Here is a 19,726-nt window from a genome sequence, read left to right as displayed (position 1 = left end):
CAAGTCCTCCTCCTATGATCCTAATTCACAGTACTCTATCCATCACGGATATCAAACTACTATCTGGGTAGAATCCTCAATGTTCATCTAGGTATCTCTCCTAGATCACTCAAAATTCTCTCTAATAGATTCCTGCTATGTTTCTCCCTACTCAGTACAAACATAGAGCAAATAGCAGATAAGATCAATCAATAGCATACCCTAGGCTAAGGCATCATGAATCAGGCAAATCTAGCCCTAATTTCTGAAATACCTAGCATATCCTCTAGCATACAGCTCTAATATCTCATAATATAAACAAGTAATCGTGTTTTGGGAAATCACCGTTCGGACTCTGGCTGATTGTACACACTGCTTCATCTCGTTTTCTCTTTAAAACTCTTACTCGTTTTAGAAAAATCATTTTTTTAGAAAATTTTCTCAAATCCTCAGTTTGAGTCCAGACATACCCAAGAGTACATCTGAATCCCTCAAACCAAGGCTCTGATACTAACTTGTAACGCCATAAATTTTCAAACTAATATTTCACTTTTAAACCACATAAAACTCAATGTCACATTTCTCAAAAACCACAAACGTATCAATTGTCAAAACACCAATCAACAAAAGAACTGATAATATCCCATAATCCTCAAACATAATCTCGAACAGGTGTGTATAATCAAGTCAGCACCTTCCCACGATCCTGATAAGTACCTGAAACACATAACACACAACACAGTAAGCACGAAGCTTAGCGAGTTCCCCAAAATACCACATACACAAATAATAAGCCTCTAATGGCTCTAGCTCGGCATGGACCCTCCGGTTATGCGTCTCAGTGAGGACCATCCGGTCTCACGGCTTGATGTGGACCCTCCAGTCATGTGTCTCAGTGAAGACCCTCCGGTCTCATAACTCGGGTTGGACCCTCCGGCCCTATATCTCAGTGAAGACCCTCCGGTCTCACAACTCGGTTTGGACCCTCCGGTCTTACTCTAAGGCACATAATAATATAACATATATCACAGAGACAAAATGCATAATATCACATAACTCAGTATAAGCACATAGGACCCTTTGGTCAATAACTTAAATAAGACCCTCTGGTCATACAATATTACCGCTCAGGTAAGTATAATGAGAAGACTCACCTCGTAAGTAAGCAAGTAACTCTAGTACCCCAAGTCTAGACTCTGCCTGCATAATATAATCATCTCTAATTAACACTTTATAATCACAACTCTTACAAGTTAGGCTAACCTCTTTCCTTACTCTCGGAAAGGGTGAAAGACTATTTTACCCTTCCTTGGTCTCCTCGCTCATATCTTGACCAAACCCTAAAAGTCAACAGAAGTCAACACCCGAGTCAACAGTCCATGTTAACTTGACTCATCGATTGCATCTATGCGACTCGTCAGTTCCTTATTTTTCTTTGAAGTATCAGGAAAATCCAACTCAACTCGTCGAGTTGCCTCATCAACTCGCCGAGTTGTAGCGCGTCCAGACTATTGGGGAAAACCCTAGATTACTCGACGAGTTGGGTCATGCACTCATCGAGTCTCTCTAGACCAATTCTCATTCAAATGATTCTAAGCAGAACTAAGGTCCCAAACTCTATATCTAGCCTCCCAAGGCTGAAATACCACGTAAAGCTGCAAGCTTTACGTCCATGCATGGCATCTAGGGCTCCTAATGCCAAAACAAGCTCTATATAGGGTTTAATGCATAAAATCTTGCCACTAGCTTGATAAAGCTTGGACCTTTGGGCTCAAGGGACCTCATATTGTCCATATATGAAGTCTCAACTCCATGGAAAGCTCAAACAACTCCATAACTCAAAGAAGGATGGAAAAAGGCCCTAAACTCCCTAGAAAAGAGATCTAACCAAACAATGATCAAGGTGGTAGCTTTTTACCTTCAAATAGAAGCTAAAAATGAAAGAACACCGGATCCAAGAGCTCCCTCTCATCCCAAGCCTTTTGCTCCTCAATCTTCCTCCAAAAATGCACAAAAATATGCAATATTAGCCTCTCCTTCTCTCATACAAGGATATAGCTCAATTAGGGTGTGTTAAGATGATAAGGGAGGTGGAAATGAAGGCTTAAAGTCCTTTAAATAGGACATAAACCCTGAAAATTAGGGTTTTCTCACTCAGCTCCTACTCGTCGAGTTGGGGTCCTCCAACTCATCGAGTAGACTCTAAAAATCACGCGGCCATTAAATCCACTACTCGGCGTGTTGGGGCATCCAACTCGTCGAGTTTCTCTGACATCATGAATGCCAATTAATTAAATATTATACCTGGGAGTCGGGATGTTACATGCAATGTTTTCGTTTTCATGATCCAACCATTATTGGTGTCATTAATACGGACACGTCAATCCATCCATCATTTAATAGATGGGGCAATGAAATCGACTTGGATCTGAAATTTAGAAACATTTGCATTGCATTTTGATTATGATGATTTGAATTTGTGAAAGAGAAATTAAATATCCTTCTACTTTTGTTCTTACAAATCCTCCTACCTAATTAAATAATGACATGGGTTATATTTGATGGGTTTTGGTCATAAGACATCCTATGTGCTCATACAAACCCTAATGCTTGGATCTAGGTTTCTCTATTGTACATGCTTTGAATCCAAGACTATAAACCCTAATTCTAGCATACAAGTAATCATATTAGATATTAGAATAGGTTCATAATGTTACCTTGATTGTTATGTAGCAATAACAATCCTAATTCCTCCTTGAATTGACTTTGGAAGGCTTAGAGTCACAAGTGTCACTCCTCTAATGGCTCACAAACACCATAAGCAAAAGGATGAGGAGGAGAGAGGATGGAGGCTACCCAAAACGTGTTCTAACCCTAGAAAAGAAGTTCCCTACGTTTTTGAGCCTTAAGGGTTCTTTATATAGTGAGGCTATTAGGGTTATCTAACAAGGAAACCCTAATTTGGTTGCTTAAGCCCTAAGCACCTAATAGACTCCTTTAATCAAGCCCATGGACGAAATTCTTATGGGTTTCCCCATAGAATTCGTCCACCTCTTGATTCAAGGCAATCCATGGCCCAAATTGCAATTATCCTATAATTACAATTCCAGTCCCTTAAGTTTAATTAATCTCTTTTAGTCACAAAACTAATTACCAATTAATTATTGACTAATATTAATTAAACAATATGATTTCTCCTTTAATATATTATTCTCATAATATATTAATAAATCATATTTAATCCTTTCTCTCCATAATTCATCCTATCAAGTTGCTTCGGTGAAGGCAACCCAAAAGGACCATGCACCATCGGGTCAAGTACATACCAAAATAGTTATGGACTTAGACACTAATCCAACAGTCTCCCACTTGGATAAGTCTAACAACTATTATGCGTATGACTTCAGATCCTGATCTGCAATCATAGCTTTCCAAAGCCGCTGTCAACTCTGATCCTATCAGATACGCGTGTCCTTAGATAAGGGATCATATATTCCTCCATTCTAGATATCATATAAGATATGATTTCAAATCATTATCTTTGTACTATATCTCGATTTCCGATTTATGACGACAGACTAATTGAACAAATCAAATTAGCCCTAGCCCGGCCGAGCATTTACGTTTGTCATCACTAAACCATCGAGGGGCCCAAAGATATCACTTTTATCCTATTTTGGATAAAAGGGACGGATAAACTTTGATACAATGTTTGCTTGTACTCACGCACCGAATCACACACAACAATATGTTTTATAACACCAAGTTACTGGTGCGTTTACATATTATCAATGTGCAACCGATTTGCAAGATACAACTCACACATCTCGGTTTCAAGAATATAAGATGTTATCGTCTCACCAATCACTCGTGATACAATTCATGGAGTGATCCAAGTGAGCGTGGGTTTAATCCAATGCTCAAATCATATTCATAAGCACTCATGAACGTTGCAGCAAACATTTGCTTATGTCTAATGCTCTTTAGACAATCCACACACCAATTCACGACAGTCTTCATTCATATCTACTTCCAACATATGAACAACTGTGGCCCGTTTGAGTAATTCGATTATTCTTAATAAACTCAATTATTCTGGAAGTCAAAACATCCAAAGGTGAAACACTAGAATAATACTAATCCCATATGGCCTCAAACCTTTGAGTATAAACAAAACACCTTTTATTTATCACCATATCGATTACTCATTATTTGTCGTTTCGGGTAATCAACTTCATACTTGAATTATTACACTTGTCCCATGCTCCTAGTATGCACACAATGTTTACCTATGGTTCTTACTTTGTGAAATAGATCACATCGGACACATTTCCAATCATTCTCATTTCACAACTCCAAATCCTTTTTCCATAAGTGAAAGAATATCAAATTCTTGCTACTTATAGAATATGCTAGATTCTAACATTCTATGCAACTATCCTTTCGTAATGTCACTGTACCAAAGTCACAAAGACTATTGCCAATGATATTACAAAGTCCTCTATCGGAGATTGTTACAAGACAATACCTTAGATATGATGTCTCTCACTCAAAGTACATTCCTTTGAACATCCTTTTGCATAAAAGTTTCTAATCTAGTCATAGATTTTCAATATTCAATTCCCAATATGGACACGCTTCCATATTTTCCATATGACAACTCATTCTTAATAGAATCTTATCTATTCCTAATAATGTCGATATGGTCCATCCAATATGAAAACATTTCCATATTTTCCAATACTATACTTCCAACTACTCACAAGCGACCAATCCTCGTCGAACTTTGGATTGTCCTTTGATAGTTTAATTATTTTAGTCAAAACCGATTCTAGTCCCTTTTCCCTCTAAATGCGCTAGACATTTGGAAGATTTTTAGAATGGTCAAACATTAAAGCATTTGCAATCGATCCTATACCCGAAGCGTATGGGACACGATGCATAATGTTTTATTTGCTATGTTCTCAAAATTCGAATTGTGAAGAGGAATGTCGTAATCATAATTGAAATTTTAAGAACACACTATGTACCTTTGACTAAATTTATTAACATTTCTCAACCTAATCCTTTAGATTTGAAATGAAGCGTAATATTCTCTCCCTTAATTATAGCAAAACAACCTTTCAACTCTTACAACTTTGCAAAGTATGACTCTTGTTTTCTATAATTAATATTGCTAACCTTGCAATACTTTCCTTAATAATCATACAATCATAACATTTATGCTCCCACTATCAAGATGATTATTATAAAACATAACACTTATGCTCCCACTAGCATCGACATGTATTCATAAACATCTTAACTTTCAGAAAACAATACTTATTAAATTTCTTAAGTTCATGTTTTTAATACTTAGTGCTTTGATAATCTTTTATCAAGGTTTCTTGAACTTATACACATTTGCCTTCGATAGTTCATATATGTGTCTAAACAATTAAGACTAATTGCCAAACCTCACAATTCAAATTATAGAAAGGGATACCATAACCATAATCGAATTCGAGAATGCAATTTTATAATCACTATCTTCTTAAAATCTTTCTTAGTGAAAGCATTTCCTCACAATCATTTTCATGAAGGAGGAAATCTTATGACACTTAGATTTAAACTGTGTATTTGTTCCTATCCATGTGAATGTGTCAAAACCAAAGTTTATGACAAATTCAAACTCTTATGGATCGAACTTTCTTGATCTCGATTTCTTGCCTTTATGGTAGCACAGCTGCCCACCATGTCTTCCAAGTAGTTAAGCAGCTCACCCTTTCCTATCAATGTACCTTTCATTGATTAAGGTGCTTTGCCTTTATGCGTTCAAAATGAGAACTCATAGAACTCACATGCATAATTAACTCGATTGGATTGGCATAGAATCAAAATAATATCAACACGATAGGTTGTAAACCTCAACTCGTGTGCTAGTGATGATCGATAAGGTTTATTTGATTTGTTCTTGAAACCTTTCAAGTCCATTAAGACTCCCACTGACTCCTTGACATATAAGATTCTCTTGTCAAAAACCATTTCTTGACAAACAAATATTCAAGAGTTAGTGTAGCTTTTATCAAAACACTTCATAAATTGGTCCTAGTTGGTCTTTGTCTTATCCAAGACATCACAACTTTCCACATTTAATGAAAGTTACAAACCTTCTTAATACCTTTCACTCAATGTCACAATCTTAACTTTAAGACTTGTTATTGGAACGAAGTATGATTGACTTATTGATTTAACCATTTCTTCAATTCTTGATTCCTCTTCTTAGACATACAATTGTACTAAGACTCACTTAGAGGATCAATTGAGATATGGTTTTTAATCATTAAGACCTATCATAAAGCATAAAAGGTACTCTCCCATCTTCTTAGAATGGAGAAACTTTTATCTTTCTGCCTACTTGATTCTTCTTATTCATTCTGCTATTGATCTAAACCCTTTAATCAATTCAGAATTACACTTAATCTTGTAAGTATAATCATATTTACTAAACCTTTAGTAAATCATGACGAATATCATTGTTACTCTTATGGTGGACTTGATCAACACGCAACATTGTGTGCTCGATCTCTTAGTCCTTCACTTGACACTTTGTCAATGAATTTGTCTAATTTCCAAATATGAAATTTCTCATTCATCGTGCAACCAAGTTGCGTGATTCCAAATTTCTGTCCAATTAAAACTTTGGGCAATGAGAAACTCTCCTTATTTGGTAAATTCTCAACTTTCCATAACACAATAAGAACCAAATCCATTATTGCTAATAATAGAAACATTTTAACATCAATTTTTCATACACGCCATTGCAAGGATAAATAAATAAAATTTAAAATCAAAATTTATTTTATTGCGGAAAAATTTGTCCTTACAATGCAATTCATTGAAAAACTTATGCTAATATATCTTTCTTAGCAATCTAACTCTAACTCTAAGTAGTAGCTTAAGAATCTAATCTTTGAGAAATACGATCGAAATCCATTCCTTCATGGTTAGATTCTGCTCACTTCTTCCTTTAAGCTCCCTTTCTTTTCTTCGATTCTACAAAACATCAATTGTAATCTTATCATATTATGTATTAAGAATCTAGAATGAAGCTTAAAAGAGTTAGTCAATGGATTTTATCTATATTAGAGCCATGCGTTTCGACTCTCCCATCTCTTAGATCTCTTAGGTAAATGGGGCTGCTTCGTCTCCAATGCCCATTCTCTTAGCAATGGAACTAATTTAGAAATTGCCTTTCTCATATGATCAAACTTTTCGATCATAGCATGTCTTTCGTTGCCATTGTCTATATCCATAGAGGTCTCGAAGGCAAATTCACCAATCAACATTGCTTTTCTATTGCGCCAAATCATTTCTGATTCAGCAGCAATAAGCATATAGGTGAGATCTATAAGGGTCACGTCGTGGTTCATCATATAGTACTCTCTTACGAACTCACTATATGAGTTAGGAAGTGACTGAAGAACCCAATCAACAGTCATTTCCTCACAAACAACGAATCCCAACATTCTTAACCTATCAATGTGTGACTTCATCCCTAGGATGTGTGCACACACCGGCTTTCCTTCTTTATGTTTACTTGCCAAAAGGGCTTGAGTGATCATGAACTTTTCAAGCCTTTGAACTTGTAGGTTAGGGAGAATAATTGGAGGAGGAGGAGGAAGTTAAGCATGATCTCTTGTTCCTCGATCGAATCGTGGAATATCATCTTCATGTGGAATGCTTGTTCCACGGGATTTGGGAAGACCATAGTTGTCGAACTTTGACATCAACAAAACGGGAGAAAAATGAATTCAAGTTAGTTGATAGATTGAGTCCTTAGTAAATCACCCAAATGAGATACTAAGGCTAGGACCCAACACAATATTCTACAACTCGGGAGAGGGATGTCGTAACCCTAATTGCAGAACATTTGAAGGTAAGTGAATGACGATTCTCTAATTTCCACTATGAAAAACGAAAAAGAAATTTAAGTTTTAAATCTATGAAAACTCCTAGATCCTTTGAGATTCATTGAACTTTCAATGGCATGTTTAAATCTCGATATGCCCCTCTTGTTTGTGACTGGGATGCCGTGGATCACAAAGCGGGTGTGAATAACCATGCAAACTTACATGGTGCCCTCACATGTTACAGTCACCTATTCGATGTGCCGGTAAACCACACACGCTCCACCGAACTATGACAAACATTGAGTCACCCTTTGCTACCTTTGCTTAGACCCATTTAGTGTGCCGGTAAACCACACACGCTCCACTAACGTCTTCGCAGGGGCACAAAGTGTAATTTCATGGAATTGCATCAATTCACTTTTACCTAAGTAACTAAGATTGGGAATTTTATGAAAACATTTAGTTACTTTAATAATTCATTATACTTATAATGGAAGGTTTCGTCCCATCCTACCCGTTCGGCTAACGACCCTCCACTAGTCAAGAGTGCGGTGGGTAAGAGTGGATACCCATTCAATCGCCATTTTATAGGCAATTTCCTTAAACACCCCTTATAGACCAGCTTCGTGAATGAGGCCTACTAACGGTAAGACTGACTTTTACTCATACATATATATAATGTTAGACTTTTAATGTTATATATAGTATAGGGTGTATTTTATACTTTCAAAATACTAGGTGGTCTAATTTAACAATTATACTTTTAATTCAATTAAATTGTAGACCTTAAATTTTATGGATTTATTAAACCTCTTTTAATTATACACCTTAATTAATTAATAAAATCATAAGGGTGTCATTTGAACTTTTTCAAAACTACACTAGAGTTTTAGAATTTAACATTCCTAATTAAACTTTTAATCAACTTTTAAATTCCAAAACTTGAGGGCAAGTTTTGAAACATTTCAACACATTAGGGTTTAGAATTTAAATATACATCAAAATTAAACCATTTAATCAAAATTTAAATTCCAAAACTTGAGGGCAAGTTTTGAAACCTTTTTCAAAACATTAGGGTTTCAACTATTTAAATTTCAAAACAACAAAACTTTTGGGTTCAAATTTAAACTATAAAACCTAAAGGGCAAAATATGAAACTTTTCATAACAACAAGGATCAAATAACAAATAATTCAAATTAACAGTTAATCACATAATTATCCATATTTGATTTATTTAATGATTTCTTGCAAAACAATTTATCAATTTAGTCAAAATAATTAATCAATTATCTTATAAGGAAACAATTATCTTATTAATTGATAAATATCTTCAATTAGATCAAAAATATAGTCAAATATATCATATAATCGGATTAATATTGATCTAACATGATAAGGTAACTATCCATAAGCAAAAACAGCAAGAAATCGCGAAATACCCTCAATCTGACGAGTTGACTCGTCGAGTCAGCCTTGGACTCGTCGAGTCTGCATGGACTCGGCGAGTTCAGCCATGGACTCGGCGAGTCCAGCCTCCAGAATCCAAAAAATCGAATTTTCCAAACATGTTAAGCATCAATACAATAGAAACCAGTCTAGGCTCTGATACCACTGATGGGTTTTGGTCATAAGACATCCTATGTGCTCATACAAACCCTAATGCTTGGATCTAGGTTTCTCTATTGTACATGCTTTGAATCCAAGACTATAAACCCTAATTCTAGCATACAAGTAATCATATTAGATATTAGAATAGGTTCATAATGTTACCTTGATTGTTATGTAGCAATAACAATCCTAATTCCTCTGTGAATTGACTTTGGAAGGCTTAGAGTCACAAGTGTCACTCCTCTAATGGCTCACAAACACCATAAGCAAAAGGATGAGGAGGAGAGAGGATGGAGGCTGCCCAAAATGTGTTCTAACCCTAGAAAAGAAGTTCCCTACGTTTTTGAGCCTTAAGGGTTCTTTATATAGTGAGGCTATTAGGGTTATCTAACAAGGAAACCCTAATTTGGTTGTTTAAGCCCTAAGCAACCCATAGACTCCTTTAATCAAGCCCATGGACGAAATTCTTATGGGTTTCCCCATAGAATTCGTCCACCTCTTGATTCAAGGCAATCCATGGCCCAAATTGCAATTATCCTATAATTACAATTCCAGTCCCTTAAGTTTAATTAATCTCTTTTAGTCACAAAACTAATTACCAATTAATTATTGACTAATATTAATTAAACAATATGATTTCTCCTTTAATATATTATTCTCATAATATATTAATAAATCATATTTAATCCTTTCTCTCCATAATTCATCCTATCAAGTTGCTTCGGTGAAGGCAACCCAAAAGGACCATGCACCATCGGGTCAAGTACATACCAAAATAGTTATGGACTTAGAGACTAATCCAACAATATTAGTATATTAAAATATCATTAATTGAACATTAAATGTTACACGTGTCACTATTTAATTGGGTAGGAAGATTTGATGGAAGAAAAAATAGGAGGATATTTAATTTCTCTTCGTGAAATTGATAAGGATGTTTTGATAATGTATTTTGAGATGTATTCAATTTATAAGATTTAGGCTATATTTGGCAGACTAGCTGAAAAGCTAGCTGTTAGCTGAAAAGCTAGCTGATGGCTGAAAAGCTAGCTGTTAAATAAAAAACTAGCTGATAGCTGAAAAGCTAGCTGATAAAAAATGATGTTTGGTAAAACTAACTGAAAAACTAGCTGAAATATATAAAATTACATAAAAGGACATGTAAAAATATGTGTTTCTATAATTAATTAAGGGGTGTATTTGGAAAATTTTAAAAAAGCTCCTAAATAGCGAGTCTAAGTAGCTTTTCAAAAAGCTAGCTTATCAGCTACTTTTTGGCTTACCAAACACGACAACATAAAAAAAGCTCGAAAAATAAGCTAGCTTATCAGCTAGCTGTGGCGCGCCAAACACAGTCTTAATGAACATCCAAGACAAATCTAGCTGTTGGACACGGTTAGAGATAGGGAAAATGACTCTTGAGGGTAATTAACTTTTGCGTTTGTACTCATTTGGTCCCTTTTTTTTTGTATTCAATATACCATCAAACTTGTTGTTGGTGTTTACCATAGCCCTTTTGACCGGCTTTTGACCTGTGATAGACGGTCAAAGGGTTATGGTGAACACAAACAACAAGTTCGATGGTATATTGAGTACAAAAAAAAAAAGGAAAGGGACCAAATAAGAACAAACGCAACAGTTGGTTACCCTCCTGATTCATTTTCCATTTACTCATTTACAACAAATCCCACATCATCTCCTACTAATGTTAATGACTTTATGAGATTCATTCTTGCTTCTCTTCAAAACATAACCTACGAAAGGACATTATTCATGCATGTACAACTTTGTAATGCACTTGAATATTTATTAGGGGAATGTTGACTAAGCAGGCACATTTCATGACTACATTTACATTTCCAATCAAATGATTTATCGTATCATGGATTCTAGACAAGTCTACAAACGAGTGGAATCACAAGTGCTATGATTTTTTAGTTTACTTAGCTTTAAGATCTAACTCATGAGATAAGATACAACATCAATATGTATAATAATATTATGGTGATGTGTCTACAAAAGCAGCATAACGTCATTAATATCAGTAGGAGATGATGTGTGATTTGTTGTAAATGAGTAAAGGAAAAATGAATCAGGAGGGTAACCAACTGTTGCGTTTGTTCTCATTTGGTCACTTTCCTTTTTTTGTACTCAATATATCATCGAACTTGTTGTTTGTGTTCACCATAACCCTTTGACCGACTATTACAGGTCAAAACCCAGTCAAAAGGGATATGATAAACACCAACAACAAGTTCGATGGTATATTGAATACAAAAAAAAAAAAAAAAAAAAAAAAAAAAAAAAAAGGACCAAATAAATACAAACGCAAAAGTTAATTACCCTCAAGAGTCATTTTCCCTTAGAGATAAGGAGAGTTTGTAGGAACATACAAGGAAAGAAGATTAGAAGCTACTCCAAAACCATGATGAAAGATCTTACTCATTGATTCAAAAGGAACAACATATACAAAATATATACACGAAATATTATGCCTAAGGCTGCGGCTATGCATAAACCTAAACGAAAAAGGCTATACAATAATACAACTAATAATATATGGTCGAAGAATTTTGTATATTTTCTAAAAAGTATGTTGTAAGATGATATGTATATATGCTTATTTTAGTGTACATTTTCTAAAAAGTCTGTTGTGAGATGATAAGTATATATGTTTAGTTTATTGAATAAATCATAAATACGTATGCAAAATGATTAAAAAAGGACAAATTAATGTAATATGAAACTAATAAATATCTCTACAATGAACTTCCACAAATACATAGACAAGCAATTTGTTCATCCACATTGGAACGAAGAGCAAATTCGAGTTGTATGTATGAATTATGATGTACAAAAATTCAAAATAATTGAAAAAACGTGTATTCAAAATAATAATAATAATAATAATAATAATAATAAAGTACTCGATTCGATTCAACCAGACATTATAATATATTTCTTTTCTTCAACTTTATATTACTTACGTAAATCAAACATACGATAGTTCTACAAAGGTTAAAAACCACCCTTTGAAGCTTGAAGCCAGAAGTATTTAATAAGATTAATCGTTTGTACATTTTACAAAAATCAATTAGAGATTAAACGACTACATAACAATAAATTTAGCCACCACCACCTCATTTTTATTTAACAAAAGATTGGTCAGGTTAGCCCCTTTCATCATGTATACCGCCACGTGTCAGTCAGCAAGTACAAGGAAACACCAAGCACTTGCCTTTATGAACCATCTTCCTAACTCCCTCTCCTGTCTCATTCCTCGAAGTCTGTCCATCATCTTCCGATTCATGCAGTCTTCTGTCCATCATATTAATCGAAGGTGCATTCAAAACCACCTTTACAGGATTCAACGCCCATTGCATCCCCCAAATCGCAAGCGGCCTCATATACACAAGCGACCGAAAATGCCCATCCATTGTCCACCCCTCCGGTGTCTGAAACGCATACCTACATACATAACCACACATTGTGAATTATAAAATTTTTTCAAAAGTGAATTGCTCTTTCTTCAATTTATAAATAGACTTTTACCCAAAACCATCTTCAGACCAACCAGCAGTAAAAATCCCTTCAGCAGTAGCAAAACCCTGTTCTTCCATTCCCGCATGAATCATAGTAGCAGCAACACCATAAGTAACCCCGGCCCACACCTCCCTCGACTGCATACAACTCTCATCCACTTTCCCATTCGGATGCATCCCATTCACAGCCCCCATCCTCCCTCCTCCAACTTTCCCAACATTAAAATCATAAATCTTCTGCAAACAACTCCTAATCTTAACCTCATCAAACAAATTCCCCAACCCAGAAGCCGCCATATACCACTGCCCCGCTAACTGATCCGCTTGAATCGACTTACTATTCCCACTCGACCCGCTATCATAATTAAAATAACTCCCGTTCCATAGCTTCGCTTCAAACGCCGCTTTCGCTTTCACAAATTTACCTTTATACCCTTCCGCGGTCACCACGTCACCTAGCTGCGCCGCCATAGCCGCCGTCGCTTGCAGCGCGGCCAGCCAGAGACAACCGCAGTACGCACTGACGCCGTGGACGGTCCATGCGTCGTATGTTTGATCCGGGAAACCGTCGTTTTCGATCAAACAATCGTGGTCGCGGTCGAACTGTTCCATGTAGGCCATGGCGGCGCACACCGCCGGAAAAACCTCCGCCCCGAAGGATAAGTCTCCGGTGGCGGCAAAGTCGCGGTAGACTTGGAGGACGAATTTAGGGTTTAGGTCTTTCCATTTGGAGGTGTCGTGGATGTTGTACGCGTTCATTTCGTGCCACGGGTCGTGGGTCCCGAGGTCGTGTGGGACCGCGCCTTTGACTTTTCGGATCCCGCATTTTCCGTCTGCTAAAAATTTGACTTTTCTTTGGTCTTCGAAGAGGACTGCGCGCGCGAATTCGCGTTGGATGCTGAGTTCGATTTTTGGGAAGAGGGCCAGGAGGGCGAAGGATGCGTAGAAGTGGACGTCATATGTGCACCACATTATGTATTCTACACCTTCTAAATATAGAAAGCTTCCCACGTCTGATTCTGATTCTTTGTCTAAATCTGGATTTAAAGGTTCTAATTCGTCTTCTTCACTAGAAGTTGTGAAATTTTCGTCTTCGTATGTGAAACTGTTGTTGATACCATTTTGATCACCGTTTGTGTCGTATGTTAATTTGGGTTTAATTGTGGTGTCATGCACAAAGTCGGCTGCTGGTAGTGGTGTGTCTGGAAGAAAAAAAAAAGGTTATTACAAGATACAAAATTGTAAATAACATAATTTTGAAGGTATTTAAATTAGTTTTGTATTAATTGAAGTTTGTTTGTTGTGTGAAAAGGGTTGAGATTAAGATTAGATTAGTACCAATCCAGATTGTGCCACCAGCAACCAAGAAGTAGAGCTCGTTGAATAATGTAAATTTGTACCTGAAAAGTTAAGTTTTTAATACATTATATAAAAAGATGAAGATAATAAAACGAAAATAAGATTATTTTTAGAAAATGAAACACTTACCATTCAGGTAACTTGTCATTTTTCAAGATTGGATTTTGCCATTTCTCGATCTCTTCTTCCCACCTTTTGTAATCTGATAGCAAGATGCAGCAAACAAGCTGTTAATGTTGCAAAAAGATTTTATATAATAACATTAATTTCAGTATTATTTATTGAAGTGTAACAGATTAGCATGCCTACTTGTTAGAGCATCATGAACCAAGTTCTCAGCTGCCCTTTCAGAAGTACCATAGTATCTAGTATACCTCCTGCAAAACATATAACAAATTTCATTTTAAAAACTCAAGGAATACAAATATGGTAGTGAAAAGTTTGAAACTTTAGTAAAGATGAGCAACCTGTGATACGATTTCCCCTTCATAAATTTAACTTTGGGGGATGACCATGAAATTGCAAATGCCACAGTGCACTTCCCATTTGGTTCAACCCATGTTGAAGCAGACACTGCTGCACAATTTGCATCCCCAGCTGATGAAGGAACTGTGGGGCCCACATTGAAATTCCCCTGATCAAATTGCCCATCCTACACATAATCACAATAGATTGTTTTAAGGTTTAAGGTTTAGGGTTTTAAGCAGACATAGGTAATTTTAATTTTTACCTGTGCCATTTTACCCCACATTTCTTTTGCAGTAACATTGCTTCCTTCTGACAAACCAAAACTCGGTAAAACCGTCACATTGACATTTTGGGTTTCACAGGCAGCCACTGCAAAAGTTACAGGATGGTTCCCTTTTGCTGTTCTGTAAATTATATGGATAAAATGGTAAAAGTTATAAATAATATAAATTATTAACCCAAATTTGCAATTGTGATGAAGAAAGATGTAAAGGTGACTTACTTGTGATGTAGAAGCACGCCAGACACTCCATCTTTGCCTCTGTTGTTCACAAGGGTAAAGTGGTCATTTAATCAAATTCAGACACTTGAGAAAAAAATTAAAAGAAACAAAGCCCTAAATCATACTCACATGAAAGGCTCATTCACATGATCTCCTGAAAGATGTGAGACACCTCCAATTGAGTTCTGTAAAGTAAAAAGTAAAAACAAAACAAATAAATATTCAAGAAACCGATGTGGAAAAATGCTCAAAACAGCAGTGAGTTGAAGAAGGAGAAGCAAACTTACTGCCCATGTTAAAAGAAGGCTGACTTGTGCCCTTTCCTTCCCAGTATTCACCAACTAACAAAAAAGAAAGTAAAGATTTTGTAAATTATTAAATTACAAAATGTATAAATTTTGATATTGGGTTCTTGAATTTAATACCGTATAAACAAAAACAGAAGTGGGAAGGCTACTATCTCTATAATTATGAGGCAAAAATGGTGAAATTTGGCGACATGAAACTTTTAGTTCAGGGTCTGGTTCGCCTGAAAATAAGCAAAAAAAAAGTATTTCAATTTCATATTATGGGGTTATAAAACAAGTTAATATAACATGCTTTTCTAGTTGAATATAAGAAGGCAAAATGCACCATCATAAACTGTCCATGCACGTGGGAACAATGCATGATATGTAGAATGTTGACCACTCAGATTCCAGCCCCATGATGATAAACCTTGATCTGTACATTTTCTGGAATATAAACAAACAAATATATTATTACTTAAGAAGGAAAATATGTTGAACACAAGAAAAGAGCAAAAGGGGTTTAAGAGTTGGAATTTATCCCCTTACCCTATCCCTTCGTGTTGACCAGGGGATAAAACTGATGCATATTTTTTGTGGCCACCTTCTCTCGATATAAAAATCTGCAGTTAAATTATATATAAATGATAGTTTAGAACTAAAAGAATCCAGCTTGATGACCTTTGAATAAACAAATAACATCTAAAAGCCACTTTCTTGAGTTCAAAAGATGGAAACAAACAGATATAAGAGACAAATGATAAAAAAAAAAAAGGCATGAGCTTTACAGAGAATTGATTGGCCATCACAGGAGAAGCCTCACATGTACCCGGGAGGATTTGGAATTGCCTGAACTCTCCTCTAAAACCTCTAGTTATGCTGCCACTTCTGTAAAAAAAAAAGTCAAAATTGGTCAAATGGACATTCAGAATGATCACATCATGAACTACAAACTCCATGTTTGCTCAAAACTTACTTACCCCATCCCACCAAGAGGAACCCCTTGGCTTGCTAATGGTTTTCCTTCACGATTGAAGGGATCAATGGGTGCTCTCTGTGAATATAAACCCAAAAATCATGCGTAAATGAATCCAATCAAACCACAAGAAATGATGGAAAAGAAGAAGATAGTTGAAACTTGAAAGAGTTGGTTAATTACCCTTCCATGGGAGGCTTCTTCTCTTACATATGACCACAAACGTATACCAAGGGTAATCTGCAATTTATAGAACACGAAATTTCAAGCCATGGAAATCTTCTTGTGAGTTGATAATAACGATTCTACAGAAACTGATAATCACCATTTTTATTGCTTCTTTGAAAGTAATACTGAATTCCTTGAGAATACTGGCATGTGTGTTTAACTTCCTTCTCCATGCTTGTTCGGGAGGTGCACCACTATCGAAATCAAGCTGTATTCGAAAATTAAAACGAACAGTTAACAAAAATTATGTTTGCATTTTGATCACTATAGCAAATGAAAACAATATCGACTCTAACGATTCAACTCACCAGTTGCAGAGTCGTCCGATTTATATATTCCTCAGGCGGCCATGAATTCTTTCTAAAATGGAAAATATTCCCGCTAACCATGTCGACTAATTTAAATTATTTTTTTTCTATCTGTATAAATGTATACGGTATACCCCTCTTTGAAACTTCTACAGAAGAATGAAGAAAAAACCTAGATTCAATTGGAACCCTTTTCTAATCATCAGAAAAAAGGTATGATTACAACTTGTAACCTAATCAATATACTTTTCAACACCTACAAACAAGTGTCTTCGACTCCAACCCAACTTCCATATCCAAATCACGAAATGAAAACCTAAATTCGTCAAAACTGTGAGCTAAAACCTCAAATGGGGGTTATGGATCGCCGGCGGTAGGTGTGCAAGTAGCAGTTGAATTCAAGTGTGAAGGCAAAAACAGGATCTCGGCCACGAATTGTGAAAGACATACATTAACCGACTCCAGTGAAATTGGATTTAAATAGTCTTAGATTCGGATAGACGAAGAAAAGGTTGTACTATAGACGCCATAAAAAGGGATCGAGTTTCGAGGAGACATAATATAGCATTGAGTTGGGGGAGGAATTGGATGACCGACGTCGGAGGATGTTACACCTGGGAAGCACGACGTGCAACTTCCGCCATGTGTGATCCGAATTTAGCAAAAAGAACTTCTCAAATGGCGTCTGCCACACACGAATTTTATAAATTAATATGTAGCTGAATAACAAATTTTGAAATTAGAGCTTGGTTTTTTTTTTTTTTTTTTTTTTTTTTTGAAATCATAAGAAAAAAAATTAGTTATATTTTTTAAAATTTATAAAATTGTATTAAATTAAAAACTAAAAATTTTAAAATTTTTTTGAAAATATTTTTTGATTGAAATTTCATTTATTTAAAATAAAATTTTAAACTTAATAAAGTATTTTCTTTAATTAAATTCAATTTTTAATTTCAATAGGTTACTGAATGTCCAACGGATCCTAATTTGTTATTTGCTTTCATTGTTCAAAGAAAAAAAGTAAATTGATAAAATAAAGTTGGACTTATGAATCATAGTAATTAGGGCGGATCATACATACGAACCGGAGAAAAATATACTATACAAAATGAAATTGATATAAAGTTTGAATTTGTATTTGTCTTGTGTTTGTATTTATGTTCAAGATTTAAAATGATATTAGAATTTGTTTTTCATGTTTTATAAGATTAAGACAAAACTGCATTTTTCGTCCTGTGGTTATCTAAAAATTGTGGATAAGGTCCAAAATGTTTTCAAGTTGCATGGTTGGTCCAAAACATGAAACTTCTTGTGGTTTTGGTCCTTGGAGTTAACTCCCGTCTATTTTCTTCTGTTTAGTGTAGCACGTGCCCTCCATGTGAGGGTAATTTCGTCTTTTCATCTGTATTACACATTACCGTCAATTGAAAGCTCTACAACCTATTTGTGTATATCATCCCTAATTATCAGTTGGCTACTCCTATTCCTTCACCCACCTTTGACGACGTGAAGATAAAAAAACCCTAATCACAAACCTTTTTCCTGATCGAGCTTCAATCTGTAGTTGAAATTTCGCAAATGGTTCTCACAATGTGGTCCATCAGAGCACACGGTGAAGAAATTGATCTCAATCAAATTTATGGTAAGATGCTCTGTATTTGATCACGTTCTTACACTTTTGAAATCTGAAAATCGTTTTTTGTTTTTTTTAAGCTGGACATCCCACCATGTTCAGTATTGAACTTCATCATGGTGGGAAGTTCACAAAGTTTCCAGGCATCAAGTATATTGAAGGGGTTGTAGCATACATTGACGTGGTCGATATAGAAGAATTCTCCATACACGAAATGGACTCTATCATGTTAGATTTAGGGTATGTTGTTCCACCTGTCATCTACTACCATTTCCGTTTGCCCAATGAGGGTTTGGATTTTGGACTAAGAGCTCTAGGTAATGATGATGATGTACGTAACCTATCAAAATATGTGAGTGAGAACAAACTGATAAAAGTGTACACAGAGCATGGAGAAACAACGTTAGTTACCTATTTCATGTCCCCAAATTGTCCTAGAAGGGTTATAATAGAAGAGATAGAATATGAGGAACCACCTCAGCCCGTATCCCCTACTGTAGGGTTGACCTTGGCAAGGTATGGGTCTTTCACACTTGAGTTGAGTAGGGGCAGAGGTTGGAAACCTACCCAAGGTAGCTCATCATGTAGTAAAAAGTTTTGCTTGGATTGGGTAGACAAATGAGGAATAGGTGTTGTTGAAGGTGATCAAGTTGACCTTGTGACTACTAATGCTGATGTAGAAATGGTTGAAAAATCAGTGAATGAAGGTGTAGAGGAGGGGCAACCTATTGCAAATAAGGGTGTAGAGGAAGGGTGTACTGCTATGAATAAGCAACACCAATCAAATGAAGTCCCTTTTGAAGACAACTATAGTGTAGAAGAGGAAATGTTGGAAGATTTTGACCCTTTCTATGGGGTTGAATTTAATGAAAGTATTCCAAAAAAAAACACCCAACATGGCTAATGTAGATGCAAGTAGTGATGATGATTCAGAGAGCAGTGA

At 35.7% G+C, this 19,726-nt stretch overlaps 1 protein-coding gene across 1 annotated transcript; it reads right to left on the bottom strand.

The window, feature by feature from the left end:
- Positions 1-12,511: 12,511 nt before the first annotated feature.
- Positions 12,512-17,844, bottom strand: LOC145060558 (uncharacterized). The gene is made up of 18 exons (XM_079008204.1): positions 17,151-17,844; positions 16,940-17,050; positions 16,798-16,854; positions 16,619-16,692; positions 16,427-16,526; positions 16,188-16,261; positions 15,985-16,085; positions 15,777-15,880; positions 15,639-15,692; positions 15,481-15,536; positions 15,352-15,390; positions 15,112-15,253; positions 14,849-15,033; positions 14,691-14,758; positions 14,511-14,583; positions 14,361-14,422; positions 13,033-14,224; positions 12,512-12,948 (listed from the first exon to the last, which is right to left on the bottom strand). The coding sequence occupies exons 1-18, from the start codon at positions 17,229-17,231 to the stop codon at positions 12,687-12,689; spliced, it is 2,835 nt and encodes a 944-aa protein (XP_078864330.1). The 5' UTR covers positions 17,232-17,844; the 3' UTR covers positions 12,512-12,686.
- Positions 17,845-19,726: the final 1,882 nt, after the last annotated feature.

The sequence above is a fragment of the Lactuca serriola genome, chromosome 6, assembly GCF_051521515.1.
Source record: "Lactuca serriola cultivar US96UC23 chromosome 6, Lser_US96UC23_V15, whole genome shotgun sequence".
NCBI lineage: Eukaryota > Viridiplantae > Streptophyta > Magnoliopsida > Asterales > Asteraceae > Lactuca > Lactuca serriola.
The sequence above is the reverse complement of the archived record's forward strand: the minus strand, read 5'-3'. Positions and strand labels throughout refer to the sequence as shown.